This window comes from Oratosquilla oratoria, chromosome 42 (genome assembly GCF_046742065.1).
Source record: "Oratosquilla oratoria isolate Oo_2021 chromosome 42, ASM4674206v1, whole genome shotgun sequence".
NCBI lineage: Eukaryota > Metazoa > Arthropoda > Malacostraca > Stomatopoda > Squillidae > Oratosquilla > Oratosquilla oratoria.
The window spans coordinates 93483-119105 of NC_134818.1; the positions used below are offsets into that span (position 1 = coordinate 93483).

The window sequence follows — 25623 nt, forward strand, 5'->3', positions numbered from 1 at the left end:
ATGTATATAGATTCTAAGAGCTGGAGTTTTCTTGAATTATAATGGTGTCCAATGATTTTAGTATTTTTAGATATTAAATCTCTTGTGGTTACTAGGAGAAGGTCACCGCGGCTTACTATGTAGCCGACTCGCCATCCTTTTCACCTAAGGCAAGAAGTTGTTTTTAATATTATTATTATCATTATTATTATCAATAATATTATCTTTAGTGTTATTATTCATTCAAATTTAAAATGTAAATGCAATTGTAAGATATGATATAAATTGTTAATGTGTAATAATCAATGTAATTCAGACTAGTATCATAAATATCTATTGTATCTTTAAAACAGAAATACCAGAAGATGTCTTATTAAAGACGAAACGTTGTGCAATAAAATGGAGAAGTATAATGAATTGGTCTATGCCCACCCTATTCAAGGGAAGAATTTAATTAGAAAAATAGAAAATACAAGAAAGAAATTCAACAACTTCCAGAATGCTGTCGTATTCAATCAAACATGTTTAAAAGAGAACCTGCTCCCAAAATACACAAATATATATATATATATATATATATATATATATCTTTAAATGAAATATTATGAAAGACCTATCCTCTCAAGATTCTGATTACCAGTATGGCATCCGTAAGGGAGTGTTCCTGCAGGTCTTTTAAAGCTTCTTTTCAATTTTGGTCTTTTTTATTTTATGATAACTATGCTGCTGCACTAGACATATCAAAACCATTTGAAAGAGTGGAAAAAATATGCTATTTTTAAGGTAATCTCATTTGAAATCTATTTTTCTGTCTGCCTCTTCATTCCTTGTTTTCTTTCTGGCTGTTCTTTAAAAGCTAATGTAACTCTTCGTTGTTTTTTTATGTCTGTAGCCTGTGCCACCCTACATGGATCTATTCTGTCTTATTCTGTTTTCCTACAATCAATAATTAATCTAGCATAGCAGATAATACATATTTTTCTATACATTGTTATGTAGATAACACTTCTCTACGATTTTCTACTTCGCTCTTCAGTTGACCATCACGAAAAAAAACTCAATTCTTCTAAAATGATTGTTACAAAACACCTGACTTCTGAACTCTCTATCATATCCAACTGGACCAGAAAATAAATCTATTGTCGTTGTGGTCCATCAAGACTCTATTTCTCTACCTGTCCACTTGATATAATCTTCTACATTTATATTTTATCTTCTGCAATTGCACATAACTTCTTTTCTTCTGACAAGTTTATTTTCTTATTATTTCGTCAATGAACTTAGCTGAAAACTCATATCTAAAATACTGCTATAGCAGCCTTAATGAATTTGTATATGTTCTAAACCACCTTTCAAGTTATCCCCGCTGAAAAAGCCATAGATAGATTAACTATAGTAAACACGGACCTGCAATAGACTCACCATTGTCCTCCATTTTTTCCATATACGTACATGGAGACTTGCAAGATATGCTAAGTGATATGAACAAAGAAAGTCTCATAGTAGGTTCGAAGATTAATAAGGATAATAAAGTGGGAATACAAAATTATATGTTATATCATTTTATTTCAGATGTTCTGCTATTGTCATTAATCCCTTGCATGGCAGTGGGGATGCCTGGTGTATCTTTCTACAAGTTCTTTTCTTCGGGACGACCAAAATCTTCATTTCTGGAGTAGAAGAAGGAAGATTCAGCACAGGGAATGGCAGCGAACTGATCCACGCACGTCAACTCACTCTGGTCGAAGACTCTGCCCTCGCCACACATGAAACTATACTGGTGGGTCTCGACGCGTCCGTCATCAAAGAGGTAAGGGTTACACACATGGAAGATCTGGCAGTTGTTGGCTTCGTCGGCGTAGAAGCCGTATGGGCGATCACCGCATGCGAAAGAAATGTCGATCTGACCCATCAGGAGGGAAGCTCCGGCGGGAAGGTTGAAGGGCTCGAAAACGCCATCGACAGGGAACTCGGAGTCGGAGCTGCGGACCTGAGCGGAGAGCTGGCTGCTACTGTCCTGGAAAGAACTCAGCTGGCTGCTTCTGTCCTGGAAAGAACTCGACTGGCTGCCACTGAACTCAGATCTAGATTGGTCAAACTGGTTATTTCTGTTGAAATTGGCCACGAACTGGTTGCCTTGAGAGTTGGATTCTTGGTGGAACTTATTTACTGTTTGTTGTTGTCCTGCACCACCAAAGAAACCAAGTCCGGCAAGTCTCACAGCAGGAAATTGTGGCTGTGCCGAGATGACAGCAGCAAGGAAAACTGAAAAGGATACGAATGATCAGATATCTGTTCCTATAAGTCCTGCGTAGTAAACATAGCTCACTCTTATACAAAACGCCCTTTGAACCTGCGTACTCGCTTACAGGTACGTATCACTTACCAACTGCAAGAGGATACATATTGAGTGTTGGCTGGGCGGATTCAGAATCGAATGCTTGTCACAAGCACGGAACCGCCTTTATGTACTGCGTGGTGTTGGTTAGAAAGGTGAGCCTTCTCGTCAAGGTGAGTCTACCACCACCACAGAAACGACCATGGGTGGGGGAGGGGGGTTGCCTAAATTATCTGAACGTGAGGCTTTCAAAAAAAAAATTAAATGTATCAGATTTATCAAAAAGTTTTAATGTAAATGTATTTTTCAAGAACACCAATGGAATAACACATTTGCTTATTGATAGCAGTACTAAATGTCAAAAAGGATGAATTTACAAAATTGGTAATAAATTCTATATAGATGTATGGATGACAACAATTCCAGTGGTATAATCAAATATGTAGAAGAACAAAATCATCGGGTAAAGCTGGGCCAACGCCCAAAATTTTTTAGTAATAACATGGTCATAAGGAATCTAATGAAATGTAGTGGTCTACACCACCCAGGATCATAATGAAATATACACCATGGTTAATACGAATTATATAATTTCAGCTATAAAGAAAACTCTAGATTATTATGAATACAATAAATATTTTGTTTCCCTATGTAACACCTAGGCGTCTCAACGTGACTCCAAGGTTTCCCCAAGCGCCTATGATTTCCCTACGGGCCTCCAGGATATGTGCAAGAAACTATGGCGTCCCAGATGACTAAATAGTGTATCTACATTCTTTATACGGATGCATTTATATAGTACTCCAATCCTCTTTTTCTATGTACTTTGCACTGAAGATGTAATATACGGAAGTGCTTTGCTTCGTTTGATTTTCTTTCCCAGTCGTCATTCATACATATATTGTATATGTATATAAATAAGTTATGATTGTCTGGCAATAGAGTTGTTGCCGTAACGTTGCGACCTCCATGGTCTTCTTCAGAGGACTTGCTGCATTACATTTTGATCACATATTTTATAATAGCGAGAGTGTACCCGTAATGGTATGATTGGTTGGATATGTCAGGTTGTCCCTTTGAATACCGATTTAGTTATTAAGATACTTGCTGCTTTTGAAACGCAGACAAACCATTCCTTGTCCTTGTTGTTTTCCTTGATTATAATGCACGCAGCTTCCACCGTCTTTCTCATCTTCTCAAGTCTCTCGTCCAGTATTTCTACTTGCCTCCATTAGGTGACGATTTAAGGTGCTAGGCGTTCCATATGTCCTAGGGTCATTTTTGTGTTTACTCAGGCGTTACTCAATTCCTCGACCTGAGTCGCCGAAGTACGATGGGGGACAACCGCCGCAGGGAATGCGGATCAATGATAATGAGGCTATTACAATTATTAATATAGTTTTTAAATATTTTTCCTATCATACTGGAAGACACTTTCATCTTTCATTGAATAATTATTCACCAATAGCTCCGATGTTCATAGAATAAGGGACATGTATGAATTGTGACTTATTTTCTCTCGGGGCCTGGACATTTGATCTTTCGTAAAATTTCTTGAATTTTTTCAATGCTTTGATGATCAAGCCTCCGGGGTATTTCAGCTTCTTAAAATCCTTCTTGACGTATATAAATTCGACTTCTGGGAGTCCTTTACCACTAATACGAAAAGCTCTGATAAAGAAACCTATTAAAACACCAGTTTAGATTCGTCTGCTGTGTGCTGAGAAATAGTAGATGAAATCATCCCTATTGGTGTGTGTTGTATTTACCCCCAAAAAAAAAAAAAAAATAGATAAATAAATAAATAAAATCCTCTATTTATCAACGTGTCTAAAAAGGGTAACTTACAATCTTTTTCTACCTCAATTGTGAATCGAATGTTTCTATTCACAGCGTTGAGTCTTTACCTTACCCTCTACACTGGTTCCTTTTGGCATTGCCACAATTACATCAACCACGTACCTGAGCCAAGTGATACCTCTTCCCATGAAGTTAATATATTTGTCTGTTTCTAACACTTTCATGAACAGACAGGTCATAGCAGTCGATAACGGACTACCCATTGGGAGACCTTTGAGCTGTTTAAATTCAGTGTCATTGAACATTAAGTATCCAAAACTTACATATGGAGATAAGCTTTAAGGGAGTGTCGCCAGCGATCATTCGAAAAATTCTGGTACATGAGCGAATTTTAGGTAAATATTTCAAAAGAATCTATGATGGTGGCAACACTCATACAAAGTTATACAACTGTATTTCGTTTCTATTTTTATACAGCATTAGAATAGATCAAATATTGGCAACATCTGGCAACTCCATTACACAAAAAACATTCTGTATATTGAAATAGCGTCAAAATTTCTATAGCTATTTCGTGTTTTGCTATAGATTTGTGTTTATGGAGATATTTGGCAACTCGTCCCACCAGTATACTTCACAAAGACAATGGACAGGACACCAGTACTCTTGCAAAGATCAAAGTAAGGTGACGTCGCTCCTGGCGTTCTCACCGTACGCAACAATTTTGATTCCTCGCTCTGTATTGTTGCTGTGATCATGGAGAAATGAACAAGAAACAAGAGAGTGAATCGGCAGAATATAGAGAGGGCCAGTGAGTGCCTAAAATAAAAAAAAGAAGAAGGAAAGAAAATGAGGAGAAAAGCAGCACAGCTGCACCCATCACTCCGCAAGCATCTACTAGCCACGCCCACGTTACACCTCCTCCATCCACGCCACACCACTCACCCTCACCTCACACCTCATCAGCAAAGAAGAGGAAATTGGAGATTTGCTATACATGGCAACAATCAAACAAATGGTCGCAAAAACCGGTTGCGAAAACTTAAATCCCCGTCCTGTAAAGTTGATGTTTTTGTTCTTTTTGTTGTAATATCATCGGTTGTTCTCTATGGACTTTTGTCATTTTTGTTTCATTTGAAAGAAAACATCATGCTCTTTATTTTCTGCTGTAAAAATAAAAGAAATTTTATTTTTTATGAAACCTAAGTTTTGCAGCATTTTTTAATTATTCAGAGAAAATGTATTCAATATTTTTTGTTCCCCAAACCCTAAGTTTTTATTTCATATTAAGCTGAATGATGTGGAAGTATTTTCCGTTAAGTAATTAGAACTTCACTCGAGCTCACTATATCTTCACTAAATCTTCACTATGCCTTATATATACATGGAAGGAACACAATACCCTGAGGAACTATGCACTAATGTAAGGGATGATTATGCCTAAGTTCATTAAACACATATTTGAACGTTTAATTTCATCTACTCTGTAAAGCGATGCGACACTCCCTTAAATAATCAGAACTGGAAGAATATCATCATTTATATCTGCAGCCACTTTCTTTACTGCCACTAGGGCATCATTTATGGAAACATTTGTAAATCACGCTATTGACCAGTTTTAAGATTACAATATGAATATAAGTTTAAAACGTCAATAGAATTGATAATGATGATGTTTGTCGGGAATTTACAAACTTATATATATTACTAAAGATGAAACTATCCAACTTATACAAACCACTACTAATGTTTAATAATACTGCTTTCTCTACTATTTCTGTTGACAATTGAATTACACCATAAAATTGTCAACAGAAATATCATAAAAAGCAGGCTTATCAAACATTCTGAAGAGGATAATTTCAATATTAATAGCGTCTTGTATAAGTTGAATAGTTTTATCATTGGTCATATATGTAAATAGATTACGAATATCACCCGACGTCTGTCAGCTAGAGGGCCTCGTCTCAACAATTTTTTTCTGTTCCTCTCTGTTTTGATATCTTTCCTCTTACCCATCATTCCCAGAACTTCGTCTTTTCTTTATAGCGCTTCCTCCACACCGTCAATCCATCTCTTTCTGGGTCTACCAATTGGTCTTCTTGTGTTAAGCTTCCATGTCAGTGCTTGTCTTAGCAGTCTGTCTTTGTCCATTCTCATTACATGTCCGTACCACCTAGTTCTGATTGTTTCTATGATTTTCATAATATCTGTTATTCCAAGTTCCTCCCTTATTTGCGTATTTCTGATTCTGTCCATTTTCGCCAACCCTTTTAAACATCTATGCACTTTCATCTACGCTGCTCCTATCTTTTACTGTATTCCGTTTTAGTTGTAAGGTGACAATCTAGATTTCTCTAAATTACTGACTTTTCAGTCGAGCTCTATGCAGGCATAAAAAGTAGACATTTCTTTTAGTTTCTCATAGCAGATGAAATTCACCAGATACCCCTTTTCTAGGTCTAGTATTAAGAATAACGGCAAGAAAACACTGAATTACTTATATCGTTTTATTCAAAAAGTTCCGCTATTATCATTAAACGTTTGCATGGTAGCAATGGCTGTAGTTACTCCCTACAAGACCTTTTCTTCAGGACGACCGAACTCTTCGTTTCTGGAGTAGAAGAAGGAAGATTCAGCACAGGGAATGGCAGCGAACAGATCCACGCAGGTCAGCTCACTCTGGTCGAAGACTCTGCCCTCGCCACACATGAAACTATACTGGTGGGTCTCGATACGGCCGTCATCAAATAAGTAAGGGTTACACACATGGAAGATCTGGCAGTTGTTGGCTTCGTCGGCGTAGAAGCCGTATGGGCGGTCACCGCACGAGAAGGAAACGTCGATCTGACCCATCAGGAGGGAAGCTCCGGCAAGAAGGTTGAAGGGCTCGAAGACTCCATCGAAAGGGAACTCGGAGTCAAAGCTGCGGACCTGAGCGGAAAACTGGCTCCTTCTGTCCTGGACAGAGCTCAACTGGCTGCTTCTGTCCTGGACAGAGCTCAATTGGCTGCCGCTGAAATCGGAACGTGACTGGAACTGACCGCTGTTACTAGAGCTGGCCTCGAAAAGATTGTGCTGACCGTTGAATCTTTGCTGATTATTTTCAACTACCTGCTGCCGTCTAGCGCCACCGAAGGAACCGGGTCGAGCAAGTTTAACAGCAGCAAACTGTTGTTGTGCCGAGACGACGGCAGCAAGCAAAACTGAAAACGAAATGAATGATTAGATATCAACTTTTACATATCCTACACATTATATATACAATCTATCTTTGCCAAGACGTCGTTCTATCTCTTAAGAGCAACAACACATTTAACATTAACTTACTAAGTGCAAGAGAATTCATATTGAACGTTCACTTAGCGGATTCAGATTCGAATGCTAACCCGATGCATGGATCCGTTTTTATGTGCTGCTACTGAGCTGATTAGAAAATTTGGCTTCGTATCAAGGTGCCTGTCCCTATTACAATCACATCCAGCGCCATTGGAAAGGTGCAGCAGTAAAACTTATTCAAATTCTGAGTTCCTACTGTAGTTTTGGTTGCACTATGAAAATGCCACGGCAAAGTTATAGACACATGATTGATTTCATGTATAAAGTCAGCATAATTTAACTGAATATAATTTGGTGAATGATCATTCTGGATACCAAATAAAGAAGGTTTAAATGATCAACAAGTAACATGGAGTGGATAAAAAGATACGATGATAAGACTTATATTACCGTTTCTTCACAGTGTCGATTTTATATATTTCACTTTGGTTTACAATAAATCAAATGAAAGAAAACGCCTACAGGACATTTATAATTCATGATAATTGTGACTGAAAATATATGAATAAATAAATACAGTTAAAAATGAAAATTATTCATCAGTTCTAAGAAAATCCCAAATAATTGTCCAGTTACATTAGATATAAAAGGTTATCAGTTACCAAATTGGCCCACATTATCAATCAATGGTCGACTAGAATATGATAAATTTAGAAGAAATTTACTCACATATATGATCAACAAGTAACATGGAGTGGATAAAAAGATACGATGATAAGACTTCTATTACCGTTTCTTCACAGTGTCGATTTTATATATTTCACTTTGGTTTACAATAAATCAAATGAAAGAAAACGCCTACAGGACATTTTTAATTCATGATAATTGTGACTGAAAATATATAAATAAATAAATACAGTTAAAAATGAAAATTATTCATCAGTTCCAAGAAAATCCCAAATAATTGTCCAGTTACATTAGATAGAAAAGGTTATCAGTTACCAAATTGGCCCACATTATCAATCAATGGTCGACTAGAATATGATAAATTTAGAAGAAATTTACTCACTTCTGTATATATAAAAAAAAATAAAAAAAAATGTATAGAAAACTCATAGATATAAAAAGATGAAGACCCAACGATTGGCATCGAAGACATTTAAAACAAAAATAAATACTGCCCCATTACAAATCGTTAATTAATAAATATATATATATATATATATATATATATATATATATATATATATATATATATATATATACATGTATAAGCTATTTACTTCTGCCCGGAATGGTGCAAAACACATCCATAGCAAAACCAAACACTTGTATCCTTAAATAATGTCTAACGCTTGGTTCTTCTGATTCTTTACATGATCTGTGGCTCATGTTGATTGTAGCTAAGGCAGAGTTATATATTAATCTGGAAATCATATCTATTTTCTAAAACACACACTGGAAAAAAATTATAGTTCTGAAGCCATTACTCCTCCTACCACTCCCTCTAACTTATTCATACCAACCATCCAATGTTCTTTCTTCATTTGTTTTTATTTTCTAGTTGGCCTTGAATGAAAAGGGTAAACACCATAAGATGAATCGGTGGGGATAGACCAGCTTTGGCTGTCAAGCCTTGCTTTGGAAATCTTGTACCTCGCACTATTGTCTTTTACTCGATTACCTAATATAGGGTTCCAGTTTTTTTGCTATAGGTATGTATTTCGCCTTGATATAAAAAATGCTTACGGTCTGGATGAATTATTCAGTATCGTTGGTCGATAAAATATATGAATCCCGAACCTTGTCTAGGTAAGTTGTTCGATCTGTGTCGTTGAACTTGCTACTTCTTGTTATGTTAAAAAATAACTATATTAAACCTCTTCTAAAGGAAGGTGGATACTCCCAAAAATCAATCTAACGTTCTTTAATATATATATATATATATATATATATATATATATATATATATATATATATATATATATATATGTATGTATCTATGTGTCCTTAAATAAAATATGAAAGGCCTATCCTCTCAAGATTCTGATTCCCAGTATGGCATCCGTAAGGGAATGTTCCTGCAGGTCTTTTAAAGCTTTTTCTCAATTTTGGTCTTTTTTTTTTTTGTGATAACTATGCTGCTGCACTAGACATATCAAAACCATTTGAAAGAGTAGAAAAAATATGCTATATTTAAGGTAATCTCATTTGAAATCTATTTTTCTGTCTGCCTCTTCATTCCCTGTTTTCTTTCTGGCTGTTCTTTAAAAGCTAATTTAACTATTCGTTGTTTTTTTATGTCTGTAGCCTGTGCCACCCTACAGCGATCTATTCTGTCTTATTCTATTTTCCTACAATCAATAATTGATCTAGCATAGCAGACAATATATATTCATCTATACATTGTTATGTAGATAATACTTCTCTGCGATTTACTACTTCCCTCTCCAGTTGACCATCATGAAAATAAACTCAATTCTTCTAAAATGATTGTTACAAAACACCTGACTTCTGAACTCTCTATCATATTCAACTGGACCAGAAAAAAATCTAGTGTCGTTGTGGTCCATCAAGACTCTATTTCTCTACCTGTCCACTTGATATAATCTTCTACATTTATATTTTATCTTCTGCAATTGCACATAACTTCTTTTCTTCTGACAAGTTTATTTTCTTATTATTTCGTCAATGAACTTAGCTGAAAACTCATACCTAAACTATTGCTATAGCAGCCTTAATGAATTTGTATATGTTCAAACCACCTTTCAAGTTATCCCCGCTGAAAAAGCCATAGATAGATTAACTATACTAAACACGGACTTGCAATAGACTCACCATTGTCCTCCATTTTTTCCATATACGTACATGGAGACTTGCAAAATATGCTAAGTGATATGAACAAGGGAAGTCTCATAGTAGGTTCGAAGATGAATAAGGATAATAAAGTGGGAATACAAAATTATATGTTATATCATTTTATTTTGGATGTTCTGTTATTGTCATTAATCCCTTGCATGGCAGTGGGGATGCCTGGTGTATCTTTCTACAAGTTCTTTTCTTCGGGACGACCAAAATCTTCATTTCTGGAGTAGAAGAAGGAAGATTCAGCACAGGGAATGGCAGCGAACTGATCCACGCACGTCAACTCACTCTGGTCGAAGACTCTGCCCTCGCCACACATGAAACTATACTGGTGGGTCTCGACGCGTCCGTCATCAAAGAGGTAAGGGTTACACACATGGAAGATTTGGCAGTTGTTGGCTTCGTCGGCGTAGAAGCCGTATGGGCGATCACCGCATGCGAAAGAAATGTCGATCTGACCCATCAGGATGGAAGCTCCGGCGGGAAGGTTGAAGGGCTCGAAGACTCCATCGACAGGGAACTCGGAGTCGGAGCTGCGGACCTGAGCGGAGAGCTGGCTGCTTCTGTCCTGGAAAGAACTCAGCTGGCTGCTTCTGTCCTGGAAAGAACTCGACTGGCTGCCACTGAACTCAGATCTAGATTGGTCAAACTGGTTATTTCTGTTGAAATTGGCCACGAACTGGTTGCCTTGAGTGTTGGATTCTTGGTGGAACTTATTAACTGTTTGTTGTTGTCCTGCACCACCAAAGAAACCAAGTCCGGCAAGTCTCACAGCAGGAAATTGTGGCTGTGCCGAGATGACAGCAGCAAGGAAAACTGAAAAGGATACGAATGATCAGATATCTGTTCCTATAAGTCCTGCGTAGTAAACATAGCTCACTCTTATATAAAACGCCCTTTAAGCCTGCGTACTCGCTTACATGTACGTATCACTTACCAATTGCAAGAGGATACATATTGAGTGAGTGGCTGGGCGGATTCAGAACCGAATGCTTGTCACAAGCACGGAACCGCCTTTATGTACTGCGTGGGGTTGGTTAGAAAGGTGACCCTTCTCGTCAAGGTGAGTCTATCACCACCACAGAAACGACCATGGTTGGGGTTGCCTAAATTATCTGAACTTGAGGCTTTCAATTTTGTTTTTGTTTTAATGTCTCAGATTTATCAAAAAGTTTTAATGTAAATGTATTTTTCAAGAACACCAATGGAATAACACACTTGCCTATTGATAGCAGTACTAAATGTCAAAAAGGATGAATTTACAAAATTGGTAATAAATTCTATATAGATGTATGGATGACAACAATTCTAGTGGTATATTCAAACATGTAGAAGAACAAAATCATCGAATATAGCTGGGCCAACGCCCAAATAATTTCAGTAATAACATGGTCATAAGGAATCTAATGAAATGTAGTGGTCTACACCACCCAGGATCATAATGAAATATACACCATGGTTTATACGAATTATATAATTTCAACTATAAAAAAAAATCTAGATCATTATGAATGCAGTAAATATTTTGTTTCCCTATGTAACACCTAGGCGTCTCAACGTGACTCCAAGGTTTCCCCAAGCGCCTATGATTTCCCTACGGGCCTCCAGGATATGTATAAGCAAGTATGGCGTCCCAGATGACTAAATAGTGTACCTACATTCTTTATATGGATGCATTTATATAGTACTCCAATCCTCTTTTTCTATGTACTTTGCATTGAAGATGTAATATACGGAAGCGCTTTGCTTCGTTTGATTTTCTTTCCCAGTCGTCATTCATACATATATTGTATATGTATATAAATAAGTTAAGATTGTCTGGCAATAGAGTTGTTGCCGTAACGTTGCGACCTCCATGGTCTTCTTCAGAGGACTTGCTGCATTACATTTTGATCACATATTTTATAATAGTAGCGAGAGTGTACCCGTCATGGTATGAGTGGTTGGATATGCCAAGTTGTCCCTTTGAATACCGATTTGATTATTAAGATACTTGCTGCTTTTGAAACGCAGACAAACCCTTCTCTGTCCTTGTTGTTTTCCCTGGTTATAATGAACGCAGCTTCCACAGTCTTTCTCATCTTCTCAAGTCCCTCGTCCAGTATTTATATTTGGCTCCATTAGGCATTTGTCTAGGTGACGATTTAAGGTGCTAGGCGTTCCATATGTCCTAGGATCATTTTTGTGTTCACTCAGGCGTTCCTCAATTCCTCGACCTGACTCGCCGAAGTACGATGGGGGACAACCGCCGCAGGGAATGCGGTCAATGATAATGAGGCTATTACGATTATTGATATAGTTTTTGAATATTTTTCCTGTCATACTGGAAGACACTTTCACCTTTCATTGAATAATTAATCACCAATAGTTTCGGTGTTCATAGAATTAGGGACATATATGAATTGTGACTTATTTTTTCTAGGGGCCTGGACATTTGGTCTTTCGTAATTTTTTTTGTTTTTTTCAATGCTTTGATGATCAAGCCTCCGGGGTATTTCAGCTTCTTAAGATCATTCTTGACGTATATAAATTCGACTTCTGGGAGTCTTTTACCACTGATACGAAAAGCTCTGAGAAAGAAACCTATTAAAACACCAGTTTAGATTCGTCTGCTGTGTGCTGAGAAATAGTAGATGAAATCATCCCTATTGGTGTGTGTTGTATTTACAAAAAAAAATAAAAAAATAAATAAATAAATAAATAAAATCCTCTATTTATCAACGTGTCTAAAAAGGGTAACTTACACTCTTTTTCTACCTCAATTGTGAATCGAATGTTTCTATTCACAGCGTTGAGTCTTTACCTTACCCTCTACACTGGTTCCTTTTGGCATTGCCACAATTATATCAACCACGTACCTGAGCCAAGTGATACCTCTTCCCATGAAGTTAATATATTTGTCTGTTTATAACACTTCCATGAACAGACAGGCCCTAGCAGTCGATAACGGACTCCCCATTGCGAGGCCTTTGAGCTGTTTAAATTCAGTGTAATTGAACATTAAGTATCCAAAACTTACACATGGAGATAAGCTTTAAGGGAGCATCGCCAGCGATCATTCTAATAATTCTGGTACATGAGCGAATTTTAGGTAAGCATTTCAAAAGCATCTATGATGGTGACAACACTCATACAAAGTTATACAACTGTTTCTTTTCTATTTTTATACGGCATAAGAATAGATCAAATATTGGCAACCTCTGGCAACCCCATTACATAAAAAACATTCTGTATATTGAAATAGCGTCAACATTTCTGTAGCTATTTCGTGTTTTGCTACAGATTTGTGTTTATGGAGATATTTGGCAACTCGTCCCACCAGTATACCTCACAAAGACAATGGACAGGACACCAGTACTCTTGCAAAGATCAAAGTAAGGTGACGTCGCTCCTGGCGCTCTCACCGTACGCAACAATTTTGATTCCTCGCTCTGTATTGTTGCTGTGATCATGGAGAAGTGAACAAGAAACAAGAGAGTGAATCGGCAGAATATAGAGAGGGCCAGTGAGTGCCTGAAATAGAAAAAGAAGAAGGAAAGAGAAAGAGGAGAAAAGCAGCACAGCTGCACCCATCACTCCGCAAGCATCTACTAGCCACGCCCACCTTACACCTCCTCCATTCACGCCACACCACTCACCCTCACCTCACACCTCATCAGCAAAGAAGAGGAAATTGGAGATTTGCTATACATGGCAACAATCAAACAAATGGTCGCAAAAACCGGTTGCGAAAACTTAAATCCCCGTCCTGTAAAGTTGATGCTTTTGTTCTTTTTGTAATATCATCGGTTGTTCTCTATGGACTTTTGTCATTTTTGTTTCATTTGAAAGAAAACATCATGCTCTTTATTTTCTGCTGTAAAAATAAATCGAAATTTGATTTTTTTATGAAACCTAAATTTTGTAGCCTTTTTTAATTATTCAGAGAAAATGTATTCAATATTTTTTGTTCCCAAAACTCTAAGTTTTTATTTCATATTAAGCTGAATGATGTGGAAGTGTTTTCCGTTAAGTAATTAGAACTTCACTCGAGCTCACTATATCTTCACTAAATCTTTACTATGCTTTACATATACATGGGAGGAACATAATAACCTGAGGAACTATGCACTAATGTAAGAGGTAATTATGCCTAAGTTCATTAAACACATATTTGAACGTTTAATTTCATCTACTCTGTAAAGCGATGCGACACTCCCTTAAATAATCAGAACTGGAAGAATATCATCATTTATATCTGCAGCCACTTTCTTTACTGCCTCTAGGGCATCATTTATGGAAACATTTGTAAATCACGCTATTGACCAGTTTTACGATAACAATATGAATACAAGTTTAGAACGTCAATAGAATTGATAATGATGATGTTTGTCGGGAATTTACAAACTTATATATATTACTAAAGATGAAAATATCCAACTTATACAAACCACTACTAATGTTTAATAATACTGCTTTCTCTAATATTTCTGTTGACAATTTAATTGCAACATAAAATTGTCAACAGAAATATCATAAAAAGCAGGCTTATCAAACATTCTGAAGAGGATAATTTCAATATTAATAGCGTCTTGTATAAATTGAATAGTTTTATCATTGGTCATATATGTAAATAGATTACGAATATCACCCGACGCCTGTCAGCTAGAGGGCCTCGTCTCAACGATTTTTTTGTGTTTCTCTTTGTTTTGATATCTTTCCTCTTACCCATCATTCCCAGAACTTCGTCTTTTCTTTATAGCGCTTCCTCCACACCGTCAATCCATCTCTTTCTGGGTCTACCAATTGGTCTTCTTGTATTAGGCTTCCATGTCAGTGCTTGTCTTAGCAGTCTCTCTTTGTCCATTCTCATTACATGTCCGTACCACCTAGTTCTGATTGTTTCTATGATTTTCATAATATCTGTTATTCCAAGTTCCTCCCTTATTTGCGTATTTCTGATTCTGTCCATTTTCGCCAACCCTTTTAAACATCTATGCACTTTCATCTCCGCTGCTCCTATCTTTTATTCCGTTTTAGTTGTAAGGTGACAATCTAGATTTCTCTAAATTACTGACTTTTCAGTCGAGCTCTATGCAGGCATAAAAAGTAGACATTTCTTTTAGTTTCTCATAGCAGATGAAATTCACCAGATACCCCTTTTCTAGGTCTAGTATTAAGAATAACGGCAAGAAAACACTGAATTACTTATATCGTTTTATTCAAAAAGTTCCGTTATTATCATTAAACGTTTGCATGGTAGCAATGGCTGTAGATACTCCCTACAAGACCTTTTCTTCAGGACGACCGAAATCTTCGTTTCTGGAGTAGAAGAAGGAAGATTCAGCACAGGGAATGGCAGCGAACTGATCCACGCAGGTCAACTCACTCTGGTCGAAGACTCTGCCCTCGCCACACATGAAACTATACTGGTGGGTCTCGATACGGCCGTCATCAAATAAGTAAGGGTTACACACATGGAAGATCTGGCAGTTGTTGGCTTCGTCGGCGTAGAAGCCGTATGGACGGTCACCGCACGAGAAGGAAACGTCGATCTGACCCATCAGGAGGGAAGCTCCGGAGGGAAGGTTGAGGGGCTCGAAGACTCCATCGACAGGGAACTCGGAGTCGAAGCTGTGGACCTGAGCGGAGAGCTGGCTGCTTCTGGCCTGGACAGAGCTCAATTGGCTGCCGCTGAAATCGGAACGTGACTAGAACTGGTCGCTGGTACTAGAGCTGGCCTCGAAAAGATTGTGCTGACCGTTGAATCTTTGCTGATTATTTTCAACTACCTGCTGCTGTCTAGCGCCACCGAAGGAACCGGGTCGAGCAAGTTTAACAGCAGCAAACTGTTGTTGTGCCGAGACGACGGCAGCAAGCAAAACTGAAAATTACATGAATGATTAGATATCAACTTTTACACACTCTACACATCATATATACAATCCACCTTTGCCAAGACGTCGTTCCATTTCTTTAGTGCAACAACACATTAAACATTAACTTACTAAGTGCAAGAGAATTCATATTGAACGTTCACTTACCGGATTCAGATTCGAATGCTAACCCGATGCATGGATCCGCTTTCATGTACTGCTAATGAGCGGATTAGAAAGTTTTGATTTGTATCAAGGTGAAGCCTGTTCCTACTGCAATCACTTCCACCGCCATTGGAAAGGTGCAGCAGTAAAAATCATTCAAATTCTGAGGTTCTACTGTAGTTTTGGTTGAACTATGAAAATAATACAGCAAAGTTATAGACACATGAATGATTTCATACATAAAGTCAGCTTAGTTTAACAGAATATTATTCGGTCCATAATCATTCTGGATACCAAATGAAGTACGTTTAAATGATCAACAATTAACATGGAGTGGATAATAAGGTACGATGATAAGACTTATATTACCGTTTCTTCACAGTGTTGATTTTATATATTTCACTTTGGTTTACAATAAATTACATGAAAGAAAACGTCTACAGGACATATTTTAATCTATGATAATGATGACTACATATATGTAAATAAATACCATTAGAAATTAAGATTATTGATCAGTTCCAAGAAAATCCCAAATAACTGTCCAGTTACATTAGATATAAGAAGGTTATCAGTTATCAAATTGGTCCACATTGTCTATCAATGGTTATCTAAATTATGGTAAATTTAGAAGAAATTATATATATTAGGAAAAATAACAAAGAAATTGTATGGAAAACTCATAATTATAAAAACATAAAGACCCGACGATTGGCATCGAAGTCTTTTAAAATAAAAAGGAAATACTGTCCCATTACAAATAATTCATATATATATACATATATATATGTAAATATATATGTATATATATATATATATATATATATATATATATATATACATATAGGTGTGTGTGTGTGTGTTTGTATGTATGTATGTATAAGCTATTTACTTCTGGCCGAAATGGTGCAAAACCCATCCTTAGCAAAGCAAAAAACACTTATATAATTAAAAAATGTCTAACGCTTGGTATTTCTGATTCTTTAAATGATCTGTGGCTCCTGTTAATTGTAGCTAAGGTAGTGTTATATATCAATCTGAAAATCATATCTATTTTCTAAAACACGCACTGGAAAAAAAATTATAGTTCTGACGCCATTACTCCTCCTACCACTCCCTCTAACCTCTTCATACTAACCATCCAATTTTCTTTCTTCATTTTTTCTTATTTTCTAGTTGGCCTTGAATGAAAAGGGTAAACACCATAAGATGAAGCGGTGGGGATAGACCAGCTTTGGCTGTCAAACCTTGCTTTGGAAATCTTGTACCTTGCACAATTGTCTTTTACTCAATTACCTAATATAGGGGTAAAGTTGTTTTGCTATAGGTATGTATTTTGCCTTCAAATAAAAATGCTTACGGTCTAGATGAATTATTCCGTTTCGTTAGTCGATAAAATATCTGAATCCCGACTCCTTGTCTAGGTAAGTTGTTTCATCTGTGTCGTTGAACTTGCTGCTCCTTGTTATGTTCTATCATAAACATATCAAACCTCTTCTAAAGGTAGGTGGATAATCCTAAAAATCAATCTAACGTTCCTATATATATATATATACATACATATATATATATATATATATATATATATATATATATATATATATATATATATGTCTTTAAATGAAATATTATGAAAGACCTATCCTCTCAAGATTCTGATTACCAGTATGGCATCCGTAAGGTAGTGTTCCTGCAGGTCTTTTAAAGCTTCTTTTCAATTTTGGTCTTTTTTATTTTATGATAACTATGCTGCTGCACTAGACATATCAAAACCATTTGAAAGAGCGGAAAAAACATGCTATTTTTAAGGTAATCTCATTTGAAATCTATTTTTCTGTCTGCCTCTTCATTCCTTGTTTTCTTTCTGGCTGTTCTTTAAAAGCTAATGTAACTCTTCGTTGTTTTTTTATGTCTGTAGCCTGTGCCACCCTACAGGGATCTATTCTGTCTTATTCTGTTTTCCTACAATCAATAATTGATCTAGCATAGTAGACAATACATATTTTTCTATACATTGTTATGTAGATAACACTTCTCTACGATTTTCTACTTCGCTCTTCATTTGACCATCACGAAAAAAAACTCAATTCTTCTAAAATGATTGTTACAAAACACCTGACTTCTGAACTCTCTATCATATCCAACTGGACCAGAAAAAAAAATCTAGTGTCGTTGTGGTCCATCAAGACTATTTCTCTACCTGTCCACTTGATATAATCTTCTACATTTATATTTTATCTTCTGCAATTGCACATAACTTCTTTTCTTCTGACAAGTTTATTTTCTTATTATTTCGTCAATGAACTTAGCTGAAAACTCATATCTAAAATACTGCTATAGCAGCCTCAATGAATTTGTATATGTTCTAAACCACCTTTCAAGTTATCCCCGCTGAAAAAGCCATAGATAGATTAACTATAGTCAACACGGACCTGCAATAGGCTCACCATTGTCCTCCATTTTTTCCATATACGTATATGGAGACTTGCAAGATATGCTAAGTGATATGAACAAGGGAAGTCTCATAGTAGGTTCGAAGATGAATAAGGATAATAAAGTGGGAATACAAAATTATATGTTATATCATTTTATTTTAGATGTTCTGCTATTGTCATTAATCCCTTGCATGACAGTGGGGATGCCTGGTGTATCTTTCTACAAGTTCTTTTCTTCGGGACGACCAAAATCTTCATTTCTGGAGTAGAAGAAGGAAGATTCAGCACAGGGAATGGCAGCGAACTGATCCACGCAGGTCAACTCACTCTGGTCGAAGACTCTGCCCTCGCCACACATGAAACTATACTGGTGGGTCTCGACGCGTCCGTCATCAAAGAGGTAAGGGTTACACACATGGAAGATCTGGCAGTTGTTGGCTTCGTCGGCGTAGAAGCCGTATGGGCGATCACCGCATGCGAAAGAAATGTCGATCTGACCCATCAGGAGGGAAGCTCCGGCGGGAAGGTTGAAGGGCTCGAAAACGCCATCGACAGGGAACTCGGAGTCGGAGCTGCGGACCTGAGCGGAGAGCTGGCTGCTTCTGTCCTGGAAAGAACTCAGCTGGCTGCTTCTGTCCTGGAAAGAACTCGACTGGCTGCCACTGAACTCAGATCTAGATTGGTCAAACTGGTTATTTCTGTTGAAATTGGCCACGAACTGGTTGCCTTGAGAGTTGGATTCTTGGTGGAACTTATTAACTGTTTGTTGTTGTCCTGCACCACCAAAGAAACCAAGTCCGGCAAGTCTCACAGCAGGAAATTGTGGCTGTGCCGAGATGACAGCAGCAAGGAAAACTGAAAAGGATACGAATGATCAGATATCTGTTCCTATAAGTCCTGAGTAGTAAACATAGCTCACTCTTATACAAAACGCCCTTTGAACCTGCGTACTCGCTTACAGGTACGTATCACTTACCAACTGCAAGAGGATACATATTGAGTGTTGGCTGGGCGGATTCAGAATCGAATGCTTGTCACAAGCACGGAACCGCCTTTATGTACTGCGTGGTGTTGGTTAGAAAGGTGAGCCTTCTCGTCAAGGTGAGTCTACCACCACCACAGAAACGACCATGGGTGGGGACGGGGGGTTGCCTAAATTATCTGAACGTGAGGCTTTCAAAAAAAAATTAAATGTCTCAGATTTATAAAAAAAAATTAATGTAAATGTATTTTTCAAGAACACCAATGGAATAACACATTTGCTTATTAATAGCAGTACTAAATGTCAAAAAGGATGAATTTACAAAATTGGTAATAAATTCTATATAGATGTATGGATGACAACAATTCCAGTGGTATAATCAAATATGTAAAGGAACAAAATCATCGGGTAAAGCTGGGCCAACGCCCAAATAATTTTAGTAATAACATGGTCATAAGGAATCTAATGAAATGTAGTGGTCTACACCACCCAGGATCATAATGAAATATACACCATGGTTTATACGAATTATATAATTTCAGCTATAAAGAAAACTCTAGATTATTATGAATACAATAAATATTTTGTTTCCCTATGTAACACCTAGGCGTCTCAACGTGACTCCAAGGTTTCCCCAAGCGCCTATGATTTCCCTACGGGCCTCCAGGATATGTGCAAGCAACTGTGGCGTCCGAGATGACTAAATAGTGTATCTACATTCTTTATACGGATGCATTTATATAGTACTCCAATCCTCTTTTTCTATGTACTTTGCACTGAAGATGTAATATACGGAAGCGCTTTGCTTCGTTTGATTTTTTTCCCAGTCGTCATTCATACATATATTGTATATGTATATAAATAAGTTAAGATTGTCTGGCAATAGAGTTGTTGCCGTAACGTTGCGACCTCCATGGTCTTCTTCAGAGGACTTGCTGCATTACATTTTGATCACATATTTTATAATAGTAGCGAGAGTGTACCCGTCATGGTATGAGTGGTTGGATATGCGAAGTTGTCCCTTTGAATACCGATTTAGTTATTAAGATACTTGCTGCTTTTGAAACGCAGACAAACACTTCTCTGTCCTTGTTGTTTTCCCTGGTTATAATGAACGCAGCTTCCACAGTCTTTCTCATCTTCTCAAGTCCCTCGTCCAGTATTTATTTTTGGCTCCATTAGGCATTTGTCTAGGTGACGATTTAAGGTGCTAGGCGTTCCATATGTCCTAGGATCATTTTTGTGTTCACTCAGGCGTTCCTCAATTCCTCGACCTGACTCGCCGAAGTACGATGGGGGACAACCGCCGCAGGGAATGCGGTCAATGATAATGAGGCTATTACGATTAATGATATAGTTTTTGAATATTTTTCCTGTCATACTGGAAGACACTTTCACCTTTCATTGAATAATTAATCACCAATAGTTTCGGTGTTCATAGAATTAGGGACATATATGAATTGTGACTTATTTTTTCTAGGGGCCTGGAAATTTGGTCTTTCGTAAAATTCCTTGTTATTTTTTTTCAATGCTTTGATGATGAAGCCTCCGGGGTATTTCAGCTTCTTAAGATCATTCTTGACGTATATAAATTCGACTTCTGGGAGTCTTTTACCACTGATACGAAAAGCTCTGAGAAAGAAACCTATTAAAACACCAGTTTAGATTCGTCTGCTGTGTGCTGAGAAATAGTACATGAAATCATCCCTATTGGTGTGTGTTGTATTTACCAAAAAAAAAAAAAATAATAATAATAATAAATAAATAAAATCCTCTATTTATCAACGTGCCTAAATAAGGTAACTTACACTCTTTTTCTACCTCAATTGTGAATCGAATGTTTCTATTCACAGCGTTGAGTCTTTACCTTACCCTCTACACTGGTTCCTTTTGGCATTGCCACAATTATATCAACCACGTACCTGAGCCAAGTGATACCTCTTCCCATGAAGTTAATATATTTGTCTGTTTATAACACTTCCATGAACAGACAGGCCATAGCAGTCGATAACGGACTCCCCATTGCGAGGCCTTTGAGCTGTTTAAATTCAGTGTCATTGAACATTAAGTATCCAAAACTTACACATGGAGATAAGCTTTAAGGGAGCATCGCCAGCGATCATTCTAATAATTCTGGTACATGAGCGAATTTTAGGTAAACATTTCAAAAGCATCTATGATGGTGACAACACTCATACAAAGTTATACAACTGTTTCTTTTCTATTTTTATACGGCATAAGAATAGATCAAATATTGGCAACCTCTGGCAACCCCATTACATAAAAAACATTCTGTATATTGAAATAGAGTCAACATTTCTATAGCTATTTCGTGTTTTGCTACAGATTTGTGTTTATGGAGATATTTGGCAACTCGTCCCACCAGTATACCTCACAAAGACAATGGACAGGACACCAGTACTCTTGCAAAGATCAAAGTAAGGTGACGTCGCTCCTGGCGCTCTCACCGTACGCAACAATTTTGATTCCTCGCTCTGTATTGTTGCTGTGATCATGGAGAAGTGAACAAGAAACAAGAGAGTGAATCGGCAGAATATAGAGAGGGCCAGTGAGTGCCTGAAATAGAAAAAGAAGAAGGAAAGAGAAAGAGGAGAAAAGCAGCACAGCTGCACCCATCACTCCGCAAGCATCTACTAGCCACGCCCACCTTACACCTCCTCCATTCACGCCACACCACTCACCCTCACCTCACACCTCATCAGCAAAGAAGAGGAAATTGGAGATTTGTTATACATGGCAACAATCAAACAAATGGTCGCAAAAACCGGTTGCGAAAACTTAAATCCCCGTCCTGTAAAGTTGATGTTTTTGTTCTTTTTGTTGTAATATCATCGGTTGTTCTCTATGGACTTTTGTCATTTTTGTTTCATTTGAAAGAAAACATCATGCTCTTTATTTTCTGCTGTAAAAATAAATCGAAATTTGATTTTTTATGAAACCTAAATTTTGTAGCCTTTTTTAATTATTCAGAGAAAATGTATTCAATATTTTTTGTTCCCAAAACTCTAAGTTTTTATTTCATATTAAGCTGAATGATGTGGAAGTGTTTTCCGTTAAGTAATTAGAACTTCACTCGAGCTCACTATATCTTCACTAAATCTTTACTATGCTTTACATATACATGGGAGGAACATAATAACCTGAGGAACTATGCACTAATGTAAGAGGTAATTATGCCTAAGGTCATTAAACACATATTTGAACGTTTAATTTCATCTACTCTGTAAAGCGATGCGACACTCCCTTAGATAAGCAGAACTGGAAGAATATCATCATTTATATCTGCAGCCACTTTCTTTACTGCCTCTAGGGCATCATTTATGGAAACATTTGTAAATCACGCTATTGACCAGTTTTACGATAACAATATGAATACAAGTTTAGAACGTCAATAGAATTGATAATGATGATGTTTGTCGGGAATTTACAAACTTATATATATTACTAAAGATGAAAATATCCAACTTATACAAACCACTACTAATGTTTAATAATACTGCTTTCTCTAATATTTCTGTTGACAATTTAATTGCAACATAAAATTGTCAACAGAAATATCATAAAAAGCAGGCTTATCAAACATTCTGAAGAGGATAATTTCAATATTAATAGCGTCTTGTATAAGTTGAATAGTTTTATCATTGGTCATATATGTAAATAGATTACGAATATCACCCGACGCCTGTCAGCTAGGGGGCCTCGTCTCAACGATTTTTTTGTGTTTCTCTTTGTTTTGATATCTTTCCTCTTACCCATCATTCCCAGAACTTCGTCTTTTCTTTATAGCGCTTCCTCCACACCGTCAATCCATCTCTTTCTGGGTCTACCAATTGGTCTTCTTGTATTAGGCTTCCATGTCAGTGCTTGTCTTAGCAGTCTCTCTTTGTCCATTCTCATTACATGTCCGTACCACCTAGTTCTGATTGTTTCTATGATTTTCATAATATCTGTTATTCCAAGTTCCTCCCTTATTTGCGTATTTCTGATTCTGTCCATTTTCGCCAACCCTTTTAAACATCTATGCACTTTCATCTCCGCTGCTCCTATCTTTTATTCCGTTTTAGTTGTAAGGTGACAATCTAGATTTCTCTAAATTACTGACTTTTCAGTCGAGCTCTATGCAGGCATAAAAAGTAGACATTTCTTTTAGTTTCTCATAGCAGATGAAATTCACCAGATACCCCTTTTCTAGGTCTAGTATTAAGAATAACGGCAAGAAAACACTGAATTACTTATATCGTTTTATTCAAAAAGTTCCGTTATTATCATTAAACGTTTGCATGGTAGCAATGGCTGTAGATACTCCCTACAAGACCTTTTCTTCAGGACGACCGAACTCTTCGTTTCTGGAGTAGAAGAAGGAAGATTCAGCACAGGGAATGGCAGCGATCTGGTCCACGCAGGTCAACTCACTCTGGTCGAAGACTCTGCCCTCGCCACACATGAAACTATACTGGTGGGTCTCGATACGGCCATCATCAAATAAGTAAGGGTTACACACATGGAAGATCTGGCAGTTGTTGGCTTCGTCGGCGTAGAAGCCGTATGGACGGTCACCGCACGAGAAGGAAACGTCGATCTGACCCATCAGGAGGGAAGCTCCGGAGGGAAGGTTGAGGGGCTCGAAGACTCCATCGACAGGGAACTCGGAGTCGAAGCTGTGGACCTGAGCGGAGAGCTGGCTGCTTCTGTCCTGGACAGAGCTCAATTGGCTGCCGCTGAAATCGGAACGTGACTGGAACTGGTCGCTGGTACTAGAGCTGGCCTCGAAAAGATTGTGCTGACCGTTGAATCTTTGCTGATTACTTTCAACTACCTGCTGCTGTCTAGCGCCACCGAAGGAACCGGGTCGAGCAAGTTTAACAGCAGCAAACTGTTGTTGTGCCGAGACGACGGCAGCAAGCAAAACTGAAAATTACATGAATGATTAGATATTAACTTTTACACACTCTACACATCATATATATAATCCACCTTTGCCAAGACGTCGTTCCATTTCTTTAGTGCAACAACACATTAAACATTAACTTACTAAGTGCAAGAGAATTCATATTGAACGTTCACTTAGCGGATTCAGATTCGAATGCTAACCCGATGCATGGATCCGCTTTTATGTACTGCTAATGAGCGGATTAGAAAGTTTTGATTTGTATCAAGGTGAAGCCTGTTCCTACTGCAATCACTTCCACCGCCATTGGAAAGGTGCAGCAGTAAAACTTATTCAAATTTTGAGGTTCTACTGTAGTTTTGGTTGAACTATGAAAATAATACAGCAAAGTTATAGACACATGAATGATTTCATACATAAAGTCAGCTTAGTTTAACAGAATATTATTCGGTCCATGATCATTCTGGATACCAAATGAAGAACGTTTAAATGATCAACAATTAACATGGAGTGGATAAAAAGGTACGATTATAAGACTTATATTACCGTTTCTACACAGTGTTGATTTTATATGTTTCACTTTGGTTTACAATAAATTACATGAAAGAAAACGTCTACAGGACATATTTTAATCTATGATAATGATGACTACATATATGTAAATAAATACCATTAGAAATTAAGATTATTGATCAGTTCTAAGAAAATCCCAAATAACTGTCCAGTTACATTAGATATAAGAAGGTTATCAGTTATCAAATTGGTCCACATTGTCTATCAATGGTTATCTAAATTATGGTAAATTTAGAAGAAATTATATATATTAGGAAAAATAACAAAGAAATTGTATGGAAAACTCATAATTATAAAAACATAAAGACCCGACGATTGGCATCGAAGTCTTTTAAAATAAAAAGGAAATACTGTCCCATTACAAATAATTGATATATATATATATATATATATATATATATATATATATATATATATATATATATGTATATATATATATATAC

At 37.0% G+C, this 25623-nt stretch overlaps 3 protein-coding genes across 3 annotated transcripts; all 3 read right to left on the bottom strand.

Annotated features, from left to right (window-relative positions):
• Positions 1 to 1556: 1556 nt before the first annotated feature.
• Positions 1557 to 2400, bottom strand: LOC143021439 (uncharacterized). Its single transcript, XM_076178903.1, has 2 exons — positions 2366 to 2400; positions 1557 to 2244 (listed from the first exon to the last, which is right to left on the bottom strand). The coding sequence occupies exons 1-2, from the start codon at positions 2382 to 2384 to the stop codon at positions 1610 to 1612; spliced, it is 654 nt and encodes a 217-aa protein (XP_076035018.1). The 5' UTR covers positions 2385 to 2400; the 3' UTR covers positions 1557 to 1609.
• A 7973-nt stretch (positions 2401 to 10373) lies between these two features.
• On the bottom strand, positions 10374 to 11234 carry LOC143021432 (uncharacterized). Its single transcript, XM_076178890.1, has 2 exons — positions 11199 to 11234; positions 10374 to 11077 (listed from the first exon to the last, which is right to left on the bottom strand). Exons 1-2 carry the CDS (start codon positions 11215 to 11217, stop codon positions 10443 to 10445), a joined length of 654 nt encoding a protein of 217 aa, XP_076035005.1. The 5' UTR covers positions 11218 to 11234; the 3' UTR covers positions 10374 to 10442.
• Positions 11235 to 18852: 7618 nt separating this feature from the next.
• LOC143021344 (uncharacterized) lies at positions 18853 to 19810 on the bottom strand. The gene is made up of 2 exons (XM_076178772.1): positions 19693 to 19810; positions 18853 to 19571 (listed from the first exon to the last, which is right to left on the bottom strand). Exons 1-2 carry the CDS (start codon positions 19709 to 19711, stop codon positions 18937 to 18939), a joined length of 654 nt encoding a protein of 217 aa, XP_076034887.1. The 5' UTR covers positions 19712 to 19810; the 3' UTR covers positions 18853 to 18936.
• Between the last annotated feature and the right edge of the window lie 5813 nt (positions 19811 to 25623).